Source organism: Zingiber officinale, chromosome 2B (assembly GCF_018446385.1).
Source record: "Zingiber officinale cultivar Zhangliang chromosome 2B, Zo_v1.1, whole genome shotgun sequence".
In the NCBI taxonomy this organism is placed as follows: Eukaryota; Viridiplantae; Streptophyta; class Magnoliopsida; order Zingiberales; family Zingiberaceae; genus Zingiber; species Zingiber officinale.
In genome coordinates, this window is record NC_055989.1 from 151,577,407 (window position 1) to 151,592,191 (window position 14,785).

At 48.5% G+C, this 14,785-nt stretch overlaps 1 protein-coding gene and 1 non-coding gene across 6 annotated transcripts; both read right to left on the bottom strand.

Annotated features, from left to right (window-relative positions):
- Window positions 1-11,034: 11,034 nt before the first annotated feature.
- On the bottom strand, window positions 11,035-14,703 carry LOC122047880 (ribosomal RNA large subunit methyltransferase E-like). Of its 5 annotated transcripts, none has more exons than XR_006130674.1 (7): window positions 14,382-14,507; window positions 14,218-14,304; window positions 14,065-14,127; window positions 13,880-13,981; window positions 12,623-12,881; window positions 11,771-12,538; window positions 11,035-11,628 (listed from the first exon to the last, which is right to left on the bottom strand). XR_006130674.1 is itself a non-coding variant. In XM_042609401.1 (7 exons), exons 1-7 carry the CDS (start codon window positions 14,457-14,459, stop codon window positions 11,298-11,300), a joined length of 1,026 nt encoding a protein of 341 aa, XP_042465335.1. In that variant the 5' UTR covers window positions 14,460-14,507; the 3' UTR covers window positions 11,035-11,297. The 5 variants fall into 5 exon arrangements, 4 of the variants coding, with proteins under 4 accessions (XP_042465335.1, XP_042465336.1, XP_042465338.1 ...); XM_042609401.1 differs by having other exon boundaries at window positions 12,433-12,538; XM_042609403.1 differs by having other exon boundaries at window positions 11,494-11,628; window positions 12,414-12,538; window positions 14,382-14,703.
- Window positions 14,642-14,713, bottom strand: TRNAD-GUC. The gene has a single exon. It is a non-coding gene; the product is annotated as a tRNA-Asp (tRNA).
- Window positions 14,714-14,785: the final 72 nt, after the last annotated feature.

The following is a 14,785-nucleotide window of genomic DNA, read 5'->3' on the forward strand; positions in this document are numbered from 1 at the left end:
CTTTTTGCTTCTCCGAGATGGCAAGCTCCTCCGAACCCGCTGTTGGCGTTCATGGCACTTGGTATCAGACCATGGAGAGTCGATTTGATGAAGAGGGGGCTCGGCGTCTTGTTCGGACGTATGGGATCCCTGATGACCATGAAATAATTATAGCCGACCCGACCGACCGACCCCATGACCCGCCGATCGGCATCGTTTGTTTCTTTTTAGACCAATTCCAGGGCGGCCTTAGATTTCCTACCCATCCATTTATTTTGGAGGTTTGTAATTATTTCCGCTTCCCGCTCGGCCAGCTTGTGCCGAATTCCTTTAGGCTGCTGAGTGGGGTGGTCATCCTCTTTAAGCTGCACAGTATCCCTCTTGACCCCAAAATATTCCACTTCTTCTTCTACCCCAAACAATCTGAGTTGGGCACTTTTATTTTCCAAAGTAGAATAGGCTTTAAATTTTTTGATAATATGCCGACCTCCAACAAGCATTGGAAGGAGTTTTTCTTCTATATCCGACTTCCCGAGCGGCCAGCCTTCCGAACCAAATGGCAGACCGCCGTGCCGACCCAGCCGGAGCTCGGCAAATTCAGAAGCAATCCGGCACTAGTTGTCTGGTCAGCGGTACAAGATCGACCAGTTGCTTCTCAAGGGGGTGTTGTATATTTTTGGGTTATCTCCCGTTCGGGCCAATCTCCCCTACCGCATGGGTAAGGACTCTTTACTCCCTTAGCCTTTTTTTGTCTAACTGATTTTAATTTCTTCCACCGCAGCTGAAGTCATGTGGCGCTCCAAGGCTACCGCTCATCTGAAACTGAAGGTCATGGAAATTGAGGCGGCTACCAAAAAAGAGCTCGCCGAGCGGGGTCTCATCCCCAGCCGCCCGGCAGATGCAGGAGAGGGGGGGGCGCAGTCCGCCCCTGAAACAGAAGCTGCCCCATCCGCTTCAACGGAGGTTGAGGCGGATCCTGTTTCCTCGGCCCCCGCCGAGCTGGGAGTCCCTCAGGTCGGGGATCCACCACTGGAAGTTCGGCGAAAACGTCGAAGAGACTCCAGCCTTCCGCCGACCCAGGAGGACGAGCCACAGGTGCCGATCGGGGTCGCTTCGCCATATCACACTCCGTCGCGGATCGGGACCACAGTGACCTCACCCACCGCACAGCCCTCTGGCTCTCCTCCACGGACTCGTCGCCGCTTACGACGGTTGGGCGGAACTTCCACCATAGGGGAGTCCTCGTGTCAGGCGACCGCGGCTGAAGAAGCGCCGGCCGGCCGGCCACCCGACCATCAAGACCACCCTCCGATTCCCATCGGAGGAATATCTATTGTCTGCCGATCGGCCATCGAGCCCCGTTCACGAAATAACCCTGACGGGTCCGCTTGCCAAGCTCTTCGAGGACGCCCAGATTCAGGTGGCCCTCATGACGCCCAAACAGCTGGGCGATAACAACATGCAGCAGGCCACTCAGGTACGTTCATTTTTCTTCCCGTGCCATGCTACCGTTTGGCTCCTGATTTTATTATTTCCCTTATAGCGTTGGGCTGAGCAAATCGCCACTAGCCATCGGCTAGCCGAGTTGGAGGATCTCTTGGAAAAACTCCAAGTGTCGGAGAAACAAGCCCTCGAGGCCGAACAGAAGAAGTCCGCCGACCTGTCTACAGAGGCGGCTCGGCTAGAGGGCCAAGTCAAGAAGCGCAAGGCGGATGCTAAACGCGCTACTGCCCGGAAGAAGCGAGCGATAGCTGATCTGGACAAGATGAAAGTAGATGTCCGTGCGCTAGATCAGTGATCCCAGGATCTGGAGGCCCAGCTGAACACCGAGCGGGAAGTCCGTTCGGCTGAACGCACAAAGGCTGAGATGGACTTGAAGGCAGTCCAAGATTCCTTAATCGCCTCCCGGGCGGTACTCAAAAAATATAAGGAGGGAGAGCCGAGTCGCTTAGCAGCAGCGCGCCAAGAATACCTCCGCTCGGAATGGTTCGGCGCAAAATTCGGCGACAACGTCTCCTCAACTTTCACCGAGGCGGTCAAGGTCACCATGGCGTACTTGAAGAAGGGTGGCCACCTTCCTACGGGAATGCATATTCCCGCCTCCGACCTGGCGGCCATGATAGATGATATCCCGGACGCCTTTTTTAATTTTGAGGACCCAGAGTGAGGCGAGCTCTTCTAAGTACTTTCTGTATTTCATCCGCTTTGCGAATGTAAAACTTTTGTACGTGTCGTTCGGCATAATTGTGTTCTTTTACTTGTATTTTTGTTTGCCCTTCATTGCCCCTTTTTATTCTGTTTGATGCTCATTCGTAGAATCAATTAGGCTCCACGTGTTTCTCACTAGGCGACCGGTCCGGTTAATCGATTGGCTCGTTTTCCTCAAAATCGTTTAGCGCTTGGCTATACTGTTTGCGTTCAGCGAATACGAAGTATTGACAAACTGACGGCCGATCGGCCTTAATCAATTTAGTACTTGCGAACGCTCGTTATTTGGCGTCCTTAGTTCCGTCCAAGAAGTTCACAGTCGCGGGTTCGGCCCTCGATCTTTGACGGAGCTCGTCGGCCTTCAGCTCGGACGTTTATAGACGCCGGCTCGTCTCTCGATCTTTAACGTCGGAGCTCGACGGCGCAGATATTTATAGCCGGTCGGCGCGGCTCTCGATCTTTAACGACGGGGCTCGTCGACTTTCCGCTCGGACGTTTATAGACGCCGGCTCGTCTCTCGATCTTTAACGTCGGAGCTCGGCGCGGATATTTATAGCGGTCGGCGGCTTCGATCTTTAACGACGGGCTCACGACTTTCCGCCGGACGTTTATAGACGCCTGCCTCGATCTTTAACGCCTGAGCTCGACGCGGATATTTATAGCCGGCTCGGCTCTCGATCTTTAACGACGGGGCTCGTCGACTTTCCGCTCGGACGTTTATAGACGCCGGCTCGTCTCTCGATCTTTAACGTCGGAGCTCGACGGCGCGGATATTTATAGCCGGTCGGCGCGGCTCTCCGGTTTAACGTCTGGGCTAGACGGGCTTTTTAAGCCTAATTTGGACAACGTTTACCTGGCCGACCGGCACAGGGTCTTCGGAATTGAGCTTTTGGCTCGTATAATATACCTCCGGCTGAGCAGCTCGGGGCCTTCGTCTTCGAGCTCCCAGCTCGGATATAGACCTCCAAGCCGACCGGCTCGTGGGCCTTCGGAATCTGTGTTGATGCTTGGGTATTGTACGCCCGGCCGAATGGCATGGGGTCTTCAGCCTTAAGCATTTTGACTCGGATAATTTACTTCCGTCCAAATGGTACGGGGCCTTCGATCCTTGTTGACGATGCCTTATATTTGTTTTCTTGACTTTTCATTTCTGCATTTCAAGTATTCAGTCGAAAAAAGTACACAGGATGATTTACATAGGCACACCTTTCACCCTGCCCGGTAAGGCTGGAGGTGGTTCGCGCTCCACGGCCTATCTAGCTGCCGACCTTCCTCATCTTCCAAATAATACGCACCCGAGCGGAGCTTCTCGATGATTTTGAAGGGACCTGCCCACGGAGCTTCAAGCTTGCCGACGTCGCCGACCGGCTTGACTTTCTTCCAGACAAGATCACCAACCTGGAATGACCTGGGAATGACGCGCCGGTTGTAGTTTTGCTTCATCCGCTGACGGTATGCCATCAGCCGAACGGACGCCTTTGCCCTCTCCTCTTCTACCAAATCCAGCTCCATGCTTCTCCTTTCGGCGTTGTCATCATCGTAGCTCTGGATCCGGGCGGACTCAACGCCGACTTCAACCGGAATGACGGCCTCGCCGCCATATACCAAATGGAACGGTGTGACTCCTGTCCCTTCTTTTGGCGTCGTTCGGATGGCCCACAAGACGCTCGGCACTTCATCCGGCCAACTTCCTCCCAAATGGTCGAGCCGAGCGCGCAGAATACGGAGAATTTCCCGGTTGGCCACTTCAGCTTGACAATTGCTTTGGGGGTATGTGCTGCTCAATGCCGTAGCTTTTGCACCAATCCTCTAACATCTTCCCTGTGAACTGCCGCCCGTTGTCGGACACTAGTCGGCGAGGAATGCCGAACCGACAAATGATGTGTTGCCAGATGAATTTTTTAACCATTTGTTCAGTGATCTTTGCTAGCGGCTCGGCCTCCACCCACTTGGAGAAATAGTCTACCGCCACTAGTAAGAATTTCCTCTGCCTAGCCATCCGAAATGGACCGACAATATCCATTCCCCATTGGTCGAACGGCATGAAACGCTTGACGCCTTCATTTCTTCGGTCGGTGGGAGAAGTTGTGATACTTCCGGCATGAAAGGCTGTAGATATCGTCCGAGCGGCATCTGTTTGTAAAGTTGGCCAGATCCCGCCAAGAGGATCTTCTTGGCCAACGAGCGCTCACCGGATGACCCCGCATGATCCTTGATGTACTTCCCGGAGGATGTAGCTGAGTCCTCTTACACATTTCAGCAACGGGCGCGAGAAAGCTTTCTTGTAAAGCTGATCTCCGATGAGTGTAAACCGACCGGCTCTTCTTCTGAGGAGCCGGGCTGCATATTCATCGGAGGGTGTGGTGCCCGAACGGAGAAATTCTATAATAGGTGTCCCCCAGTCGCTTGGAAACGTGAGGCCTTGCATCCGGTCGACGTGCGCCACCAGCAGTACTTTTTCAATTGGTTGCTGAATGGCAGCTGGCGTTATTGAACTCGCGAGTTTGGCTAACTCGTCTGCTGCCTGGTTCTCCGTTCGGGGGATCTTCTGAATAAGAACCTCTTGGAAAGTAGCTTTGAGCTTTTCAAAGGCCTCAACGTAGAGTTTAAGCCGAACACTGTTGATTTCAAAGGTGCCGGAAAGTTGTTGAGCGGCCAACTGTGAATCCGAATAGAGAGTCACCCGACCGGCACCCACATGCCGGGCTGCCTGCAATCCGGCTATGAGGGCCTCATACTCTGCTTCATTGTTGGTAGCTTTGTAATCCAGCCGGACGGATAGGTGCATCTTTTCTTCTTGAGGTGAGAGCAGCAATATTCCAATCCCACTTCCGAGCCGAGTGGAGGACCCATCCACATATATTCTCCACATAGCTTCCGGCTCTGGCCTTTGCACTTCGGTCACAAAATCAGCCAAGGATTGCGCTTTGATCGCCGAGCGGGGCTGGTATTGGATGTCGAATTCACTTAGTTCCATTGTCCACTTAATGAGCCGTCCGAACGCTTCCGGATTCAACAGTATTCTTCCTAGTGGACTGCTCGTCCGGACAATGATGGTGTGAGCCAAGAAATATGGTTGGCGAGCGGCTAGAACCAAAGCAAAGGCCAACTTCCGAGCCCGGTGTCGAGATTCAGTATCTTTTAAAATGTGGCTCAGAAAATACACCTGCTGCTCCTCGCTGCTGGACCTTACAAGTGCCGAGCCTACAGCATGCTCGGTTGAAGACAGATAAATATAAAGTGACTCGCCCCCTGTCGGCTTGGCTAGTACAGGCAGGGAATTAAGATATGTCTTCAATTCTTGTCCCAGTTAAATTTAGTGGCCTTGCGCAAAATTTTGAAGAAAGGGAGGCTCCGGTCGGCAGTTTTGGAGATGAATCTGGACAATGCGGTTATCCGACCGGTCAACCGCTGTACTTCCCTTGTATTTCTTGGAGGCGGCATGTCTTGTAGAGCTTTCACCTTGCTGGGATTTGCTTCGATTCCCCGCTCAGTCACTATGTACCCCAAGAAACGCCCTCCTTTTGCTCCGAATAGGCACTTCTGGGGATTTAGCTTGACTTCATATTTGCGAAGCGTTCGGAAGGTTTCTTCCATGTCCTTGAAGAGATCGGCCGCTCGGACGGATTTGATAAGAATGTCGTCCACATAGACTTCCAGATTACGCCCGATCTGCTCCCTGAACACTTTGTTCATCAAGCGTTGATAGGTGGCCCCGGCATTCTTCAATCCGAACGGCATCACATTATAGCAATATGTGCCGTCGGCCGTTACGAAGCTTACTTTTTCTTGATCTTCCCGGGCGATATCCTTGGTAGGCGTCAAGCATGCAAATTAATTCGCAGCCGGCCGTAGAGTCCACCAGCTGATCTATCCGGGGCAGGGGATAAAAATCTTTGGGGCATGCTTTGTTTAAGTCCCGAAAGTCGATGCAGACTCTCCACTTGCCGCCCGGCTTGGAGACCAATACTACGTTGGCCAGCCAGCTTGGGAACTGCACCTCGCGTATGTGGTCGGCCTCCAGAAGTTTCTCTACTTCCGCCCGGATGATGGCATTCTGCTCGGCACTGAAATCCCTTTTTCTCTGCTTCACTGGTCGAGCATCCGGTCGGACATGCAACTCATGCTGCGCTAGGTTCGGCGAAATTCCGGGCAACTCATGTGTCGACCAGACGAAGACATCATGATTTCGTTGGAGGCATTGGATCAGTTCCTCCTTTTGCTTCTCCTCCAGATCAGAGGCGATAAAAGTCGTGGCCTCCGATCGGGTCGGATGGATCTGAACCTCCTCCTTTCCCTCATAAATTAAAGCAGGAGGTTTCTCAGTTATGGCGTGTACCTCGATTCGGGGCGCCTTCCTAGCGGAATTATCTTCTGCTCTGACCATTTCGATGTAACATCGCCGAGCTGCTAGCTGGTCTCCTCGTACTTCTCCCACTTTGTCCTCCACGGGGAACTTGATCTTCTGATGGAAGGTTGAGACGATCGCTCGGAATTCGCTGAGCGCCGGTCGTCCCAAAATGACGTTGTAGGACGAGGGAGAGTCGACCACCACGAAGTTTGTTGTCCTTGTCCTCCTAAGCGGCTCCTCTCCCAGCGAGGTAGCCAGCCGGATCTGTCCGACCGGCTGAACTTCGTTGCCCGTAAACCCGTAGAGCGGGGTCGTCATGGGCAGCAACTCGGCTCGATCAATTTGCAGCTGATCGAACGCCTTCTTGAACATGATGTTGACCAAGCTCCCTGTGTCAACGAATATGCGATGAATAGTGTAATTTGCTATTACCGCTTTAATGAGCAGAGCGTCGTCGTGGGGCACTTCAACTCCTTCTAAGTCCCCGGGCCCGAAAGTGATCTCCGGTCCACATGCTCGCTCTTGGCTGCAACCGACTGCGTGGATTTGGAGTTGCCGGACACCCGCCTTTCTGGCTCGGTTGGAGTCTCCTCCGGTTGGCCCACCAGCAATAACATTGATCTCGCCTCGGGAAGTATTGCCTCTGTTTTCCTCTTCCCGAGTGGACGGTCGGGACCGTTCTCGGGACGCTTGGCGATTCTCCTGCCTTGGAGAACGATGTCGATCGGGCGTATGTTGATGTCGCCTCTCGGGGCGGGTCCGGTCGGCTTCATGGGTCCTTTGTCTCCTGTCGCTGGGAGGAGACCGTCGTTCGGCATTCCTAGGAACGGGATTAGCCACGAAGGGAAGACTTCGACAATCCTTCGTGTTGTGCGTATCCGTCCGGTGGAAGGAGCAGAACATAGGGGTCCATCTCTTCTTTGGCTTGGGCCGAGCGGCAGCTACCTCTTGTACGTGTGATCTGGCATGGGGGGATCGGATTGCTTCGGCCTTTGGTCCTCTAGGCGGTTGCTGAGCGGCCAAGGGTTTCCGCTCGGCAGGAGTTGGGGTTTCCTTTTTCCGGGCGGCTTGCGCTTCTTCCACGTTTATGTATTCGTTAGCCCGATGTAGCATGTGATCATAATCTCGGGGCGGCTTTCGGATGAGCGACCGGAAGAAGTCCCCATCCACAAGGCCTTGCGTGAAGGCATTCATCATCGTCTCCGATGTGGCCGTTGGAATATCCATCGCCACTTGGTTGAATCGCTGGATGTAAGCTCGAAGCGATTCTCTCGGCTCTTGCTTGATGGCGAACAAGCTGACGCTTGTCTTCTGATAACGCCGACTGCTGGCGAAGTGGTGGAGGAAGGCCGTTCGGAAGTCCTTGAAGCTAGTGATGGATCCATCCGGCAGCCTCCGAAACCATCGTTGAGCCGATCCCGAGAGAGTGGTAAGAAAGACTCGGCACTTTACTCCATCTGTATATTGATGGAGCGTAGCTGTGTTATCGAACTTACCCAGATGATCATCCGGGTCTGTTGTTCCATTGTACTCGCCGATCGTCGGAGGCACGTAGTGCTTGGGCAGAGGGTCTCGTAGAATAGCCTCCGAAAATTGGCGATTGATCCGCTCGGGAGATGAGTCCGCTCGGGGAGCTTTCCCCTTTCTGTCGTCTCGCCTAGGCATTTCGTCGGAAGAAGATCCTCTATCTCTTCGAGTCGGTACGGCTTCAGGGGTGCGAAATAAGGCCCGATGGAATGCGACGGTGGCTGGAGGTGCTTCCGCTCGGCCACCCGACGCAGATGTTGCTTGTTGCTCCGGCCGCTGCTTTCTGTTTTGCTCCACAAGTTTGGCGGCCCTCATCTCGAGTTGACTTCTGCTAAAAAACGTCAGTGTTGTCGTCTCCGTCCAGCTTCCCATGATTCCGGATACAGATGTGCCAATATTGATCCTGTCCGAACCAGAGTCAACGGACACTGGGCACGTGGCGCTCCCTGCTGGATCCTCGAGTGCTCCGGCGAACCTGCAGCAAAACCGAGCCGGGAGGGGTGCCCCGGCGACGGCCCTCCGACGCTCAAGTTAGGCGAGAAATAACAAAAAGGTGGCCTCAGGATGAAGACTTGCGTACCTCTGGTGAAGAAATGGAGACCTTATATAGACCTCTCGCAGGAGCCTGGGCGCGCCAATCAAAGCAATCACCTGCTTTCGACCATGCCCAGGTATGGGTCTGTCAGAAAGACGTCCATAAGGCCATACCGCTACTGTATCAACCTCTCCATGATGTGACGGCGAGATCCTCCATCGTGCACTTTTGTGTACGGCGTAATCATCAGACATGCCTTTGCTGACATCCCATATCCTGAGCCGAACGAATAGGCCACTCGGCTAACCCTTGTACCCTCGCCCTTATCCTGGCCGAACGGACCACCCGCTCGGCCCTTCGGTCCCAGCCGGGCAAACACCCCGCTCGGCCATTCGGTTCTCCCGCCTTGGCGTCGGAAACCCAAGCCCATGGCTGGGTTATCTTTGGTTCCGCTCGGACCTACTCAACCACTCGGCGCGGCCATTAACCGCTTAGTCAGCCCTTCATCTGTCTTCAAGCTGAGACCCTTTAGGAAGTGAATCCCCCAATCTTACCGCCGGATCAAGTATCATTTAAAGAAAATCTAGTATATTTTCCATCCAATTGAGGTGAAAAAAGAATCGTGCTCAATTTGATAGAAAATATACTAAAATGAGTATAATTCCTCTTAAAGTCGGCACTTTATACTAGAATCGAATATATTTTCTATTAAAATTACCCTTCATATATTTTAGGTATAAATAGTCTAAAAATGAGTATAATTCCTATTAAATTCAGCACTTTAAAGTAGAATCAAGTATATTTTCTATTAAATTGAATATGACTTCTTTCCTATTTAATATAATTCCTCCTAAATTCAGCACTATTTAAAGAAAATCTAGTATATTTTCCATCCAATTGAATATCATTTAAAGAAAATCTAGTATATTTTCCATCCTTAGGTGGAAAAAGAATCATGATCAATGTGATAGAAAATATACTAGATTCTAGTTTAATGTACTGAATTTAAGAGGAATTATAATCATTTTTAAACTTTTTATACTTAAAGTATCAAGGGCAATTAGGTAAGTATATTTGACTAGGGAGTGGAAACAAAGATTTATTCCAATGGGGACTGCATGTAAAATTGTGTGTGTCAATGGGGACTGCATGTAAATTTTCTCATGAAAATAGACGTTATTATATTTTTTTAAAAAAAAATATTTTATTTGATGGGTTAAAATCAAACTTTTTCTCACAAAACATTGTGCTTCATGTTTCCTTTTCTCGACGCTTTCTCTGCCGCACGCCATCTAGGCGCACGCCACTGCCTCCACGCAACCGCGATAAACACGGTCGCCGGCCACAAAGCCCGATCTTCAGCCTACTAGGGCAGTCGCTGGTCCTTTTCGGTGTTGGACACCAATCGACCTCGGCATGATGATGTCGTTGATCGCTGTTCTATGCGTCCCAACCACTAGCGCATCGCCGGCCAACCGTGATGCCATCTCCGACTCTATAGCGCCGTCGCTGGCATATCCCCACGACCCGAGCCCGGCTCTGGTGGAAATCGCCACACTGTCGCAATTTTCCAACCTGGCGCAGTGTGCTACCGAGCAACGGCACTAACGTCGGCGAGCGACTCGGTTGCTTACCTACGACCTTGTCGCCAATCTCCCTGTGACCCTACTGTCGGCATTCTACTGTCATGATGTAGTCGTCTGCGCTCATCTGCTATGACACATTAGTTGTGCAAACAGTGTTGAGAAATAGCAACTAGATATAATTCATAATGCTCTTATACCAATTAAGGAATTATAATTGAAATTTACTAAATCATATCTCATTGCAGTGAAATTCAAAGAAGAAAAATGATTGATGGAGGAAGTCGTCTCTTACCGTCTGTGAAAAGGTTACAATGGTGAATGCTTCTTGACAATTCCACAAATTAAATCCCACCGCATAATGGATATTCTTGTTCTCTCTTTTCTTTTTCCTCTCCACCTCGATGAAAAACTTAGACGTCTTATATAATGGGAATACCAAGAGATATATCAGTAAATTGTCTTGTGGAAATATGGGCAACGTAGGAATCTTGGATAGTCCACATTCCCATTACCAACATTCATTAATAGTATTAGTTAGTATCATTATCCTAAGTCTTATGATAAGCTTGTGACAAATTTTAGTAAACGTTTACAAATTTAAAAATTCATTATTCTTAATTTACGTCATCAAAACTGACTAATAGAATTAGAAAACTTTGAATCACTTTAAACTAAAATAAATGCACTCCTACAAATCTTTTTAATATATACGCTTAAATCTGAATTTGACAATGTAACTTGTGTGTAGTAAATTTTTAAATGAGTAGGAAAAAACGAAAGGCGGGTTAACAGGAATGCATTGGTATTACAAAAATTAGGTACACAAAATGAGAAATTCTAAAACCTACTTGCGCGGTTCAATGCAGTAATTTCTTCTATAAGACACAAATTAAGGAAGAACAAAAGGTTTATGATTCCAATTAAGTTTTCCATACAAATTCCTTTCCCTTTCACCAATACATGTACCAAATTATGGGAAAACAAAACAAAACTTCTCCTTTTATTGCATGTCTTACTTTGATCTCTCCATCCCTTGTGAGCTCTTCTTCTACACTTGGATTTGTTCTCAACTTTCTTTTCCCTTTTTTCTGTTTTTCTTTTCCAGTGGCAGTCAATCTCTCCAGCAAAGGAGCATAACAACACAGCGGCGCATGATGTAGAATTTGGCCCTCTGCTCTCTCACAAGACTCCCACATCTCCTGGACAAGGACTCCGCCGTGCTCCTCCTCTTCGCTTCTCCGCCTCCTCTCTTCCTCGACAGCTTCCATTTCTCATCCATGCGCACCTCCATCGTCTGGACGGATTCAACACGAAGTGAAGAAACAGCGGGAGGATAAGCACGCCTTTTATAGAGAGAGGACTTGATCAGGCTTATTGCTGTTGGAGACCAGTGAGATGCTACTGCTCTTTGGAGGCCTCCATGTACACAGCGACCCACCGCCCTGCGTACAGTCAAAACAGCAGCGAGATTAGAAAATAGGTGTTGAATTAATTGACTCGGGAGACAGAGGGCGAGCAGAGCACTAATAATGGAGCAGGCACGGACGTCACCACGCACGCATGGCGACAGAGGGAGACGCTGACCATTCGGAGGCATGTCGGATGCTGCCCCGCCCGGCGGCGCACGCGTGGATCCAACAGCCGACGGCCGCCGTGACGTGCATCTGATTCGAGCAGTGTTGACCCGACGTGGAAGAGAAAGGATGGAGGTCTCCGGGACGAGGAGACAGAGCATGTGACGAGTGAGTGGTCCGGTGTTTGTGATTCAGCATGGAACGCATGCATTATTGATTGATGATGCAATCGGATAAGACGAAACAGCAAAATATTTAGAGGTTATGAAAAAAACATTACATTAGAAAATTTAATTTATTCGGTTTGATTTTAAAACTCAAATTCGATTAAACAGTTAGTCACCTAACATGTTGTGATGAACCGCTATATACCTAAATTCGACATCGACTACGACTACACTGATAGCCTAGATTGACTGATTCAATTTATCCAGAAAAAAAAAGTTGGATTTGAACATCCCTCATATTTTATACAAAATACTATGGCAGGCTAGATCCGACATTGATTCCACATCAAAAACTTCATGTCCACACAAAAATTTTAAATTAACATTCATGTTCATTTCAGTTTTACAAGATCTTAAATCTGTCAAAGAAATGGAACTCAAAATTGCATGAGAATATGCTTTTACAGAAGAGAATGCAGTTTTTACCAGTCAGGCAATGGCCTACCTACGACCTTGACATATCAAGTATATCTCTCTCGACGAGGATCTGGTAGCCTTGGGTCTTAACCATACTGCCTTTGCGAAACGCTGTTTGCAAAATTTAAGAAAGGCTGCAACCATAAATCCACAACATAATCAATGAATAAGATTAAGGAGAGTTTTTCTCTCTACTTTATTCAAAAGAGTATCTGGACCTGCATTATCTTCGCTCTCGAGGAGTTTAATCACAAGGTTGCCTCCTTGACGAAGAACACCATCTTCATTTGTATCGGCGTCTGTGTTGTTGTCACTCAACTCTGCTATATTATCCCCAGCTGAGTTTGGTAAAAGTACCCTGCCTATAGCCAATGAGAGGGCGCGCGCGCCAAGTTCGCAGGAGAGAGCAGTGTCCTTTACTGTGATGCCCGATACTGGCGGACACATATCCGATAAAATCACAGAAAACCCTCTTTCCTGAAAATCATATAAATAACAAAAGATGATATAATAGGTGACAAGAGACTAACTTTTGTATACCAAACCGTTATTCTTCAGTAACTTGAAAAGAAAAGTAGTTGTGCTGATAGTGCGTGATTCAAACAATGACAACATCATTGAGCGATCTTAGTCTCAATAATTTGGGGTTTGATACTTGCATTTTATCCGCCATTGAGTTTTATGCAAGGTTATAAGTTATTGCATTAGTTATATGCTGATTGAGTTCATGAGTTGGACCCAATTACTTGAAATCGACTATAGCCTATGGCCCTATACTCAAAATATCTTTAATAACCTTAAATTGAGCTTTCTTATAAGTGAAAGGGACAAAAGCACCAATTTTTTTTTCAATGATAAGCTACTTAAGTGTTTGATAAGTTGTTTTCAACAATTAAACTTCAAATATGGTCAATAAGCAGTAGTGGGCAAAATATTAATGTCTTGGGGCAAATAGTATTGCTAATTTTAGTAGGGAGCAACCTCTAGGCATCGAATCAAAAGGTATAGCAAAAGGTTGAAGTGAGAATATAACAACAGGTGTTGAAGCTGATTACAACTTAAAATGGTAATTTAAGAATGCCTACCAAGATAAGAACTCATAGATGATAATAAAATGAACTTGTCTCCTCTAACAGGTGTTGAAGCTATTGTGCAAGAGTCAACTTAAATCCCTCTAGAATACCAAATTGAAGATGCCAATGTGGTACGGACTATGGAAGCTCAAGAATTATCGTTGGGACAATGATGGACTAACATTTTAAACATGATAAAATTTTAAATTAGTTAAAGTCAATGCCAAGCCAGAAATAAGACTGCTTCATTGAGCAAATCTAAAGGTATGAAACACAATTCTAAAGGAATCAGTAACCTCCATAGAGTTTACATGGAAAAATAACATCTCTGAATTGCAAATAGCCAACAGTAATTAAAATGCTCCGGAACATCAGCATCCAGTAATCAGGAAAAAATAATACCTGAGGAGACATTGCCTTGACTTGATCTCTCAACAAATTCATCACATCCAAACAGATTGCTCTGACCCGAGAATCACAATGAGAAGAAGGAACTTTCACTTTCTGCAATGCAATCAACACCATATACACAGAGAATTAAAACTGCCTTCTCAGGGGGGGAAAAAAATCATAGTCGTGGGAGAAACCTTTATATCAATGCCAATGACTGATCCGCCCTTCTCCAGAGGACCCAAGCTCTGACATGCTACCTAGTTATGTTGCAAAGATTAAGCATCGGGTTTAGCAAAGAACCCATAAATTAGGAGTCAGTTTTCGAGACGAATGGAAGGGAACGGCACCTGAAGCCAAGCGCCTGGTGCGCATCCAAGATCAAGCACCGAAGCCCCCGGAGTTATGAGCTTATACTGCTTCTGCATCTGCAGAAGCTGCGAAGAGAAGGGAAAAGCAGAAGTCAGATTTGTTTCCGAATCAAAAGCAACGACAAAGAGAACAGAGACGGGACCTTGAAGGCAGATCGAGCGACGTAACCGAGGCGCTGTGCTTCCCTGCAGAAGAAGTCCGGAGAGCCGGCGCCGCTCATCGTCGCCGTCTTCCTCTCTCTCTCCCTCTGAGCGCTTTCTTCGCCCGCCAGCCGCTGCTCCAAAAACCCTGGTCGATTGTAAGCGTGTCGAGTTGAATAAGTTGGAATTATTTAGGCCTTGGCCCATTTAGATACTGTTAAGCCCAGTCCATTTACAATAGGGAAAACAAAAACAAAAAGACCGCCGTTGCCGGGGATCGAACCCGGGTCACCCGCGTGACAGGCGGGAATACTCACCACTATACTACAACGACATTTGCATGTTGTGGAGTACCTGTGAATAATATGATGTATAAAATAATGCTAAATTCAAATTTCCAAGAACA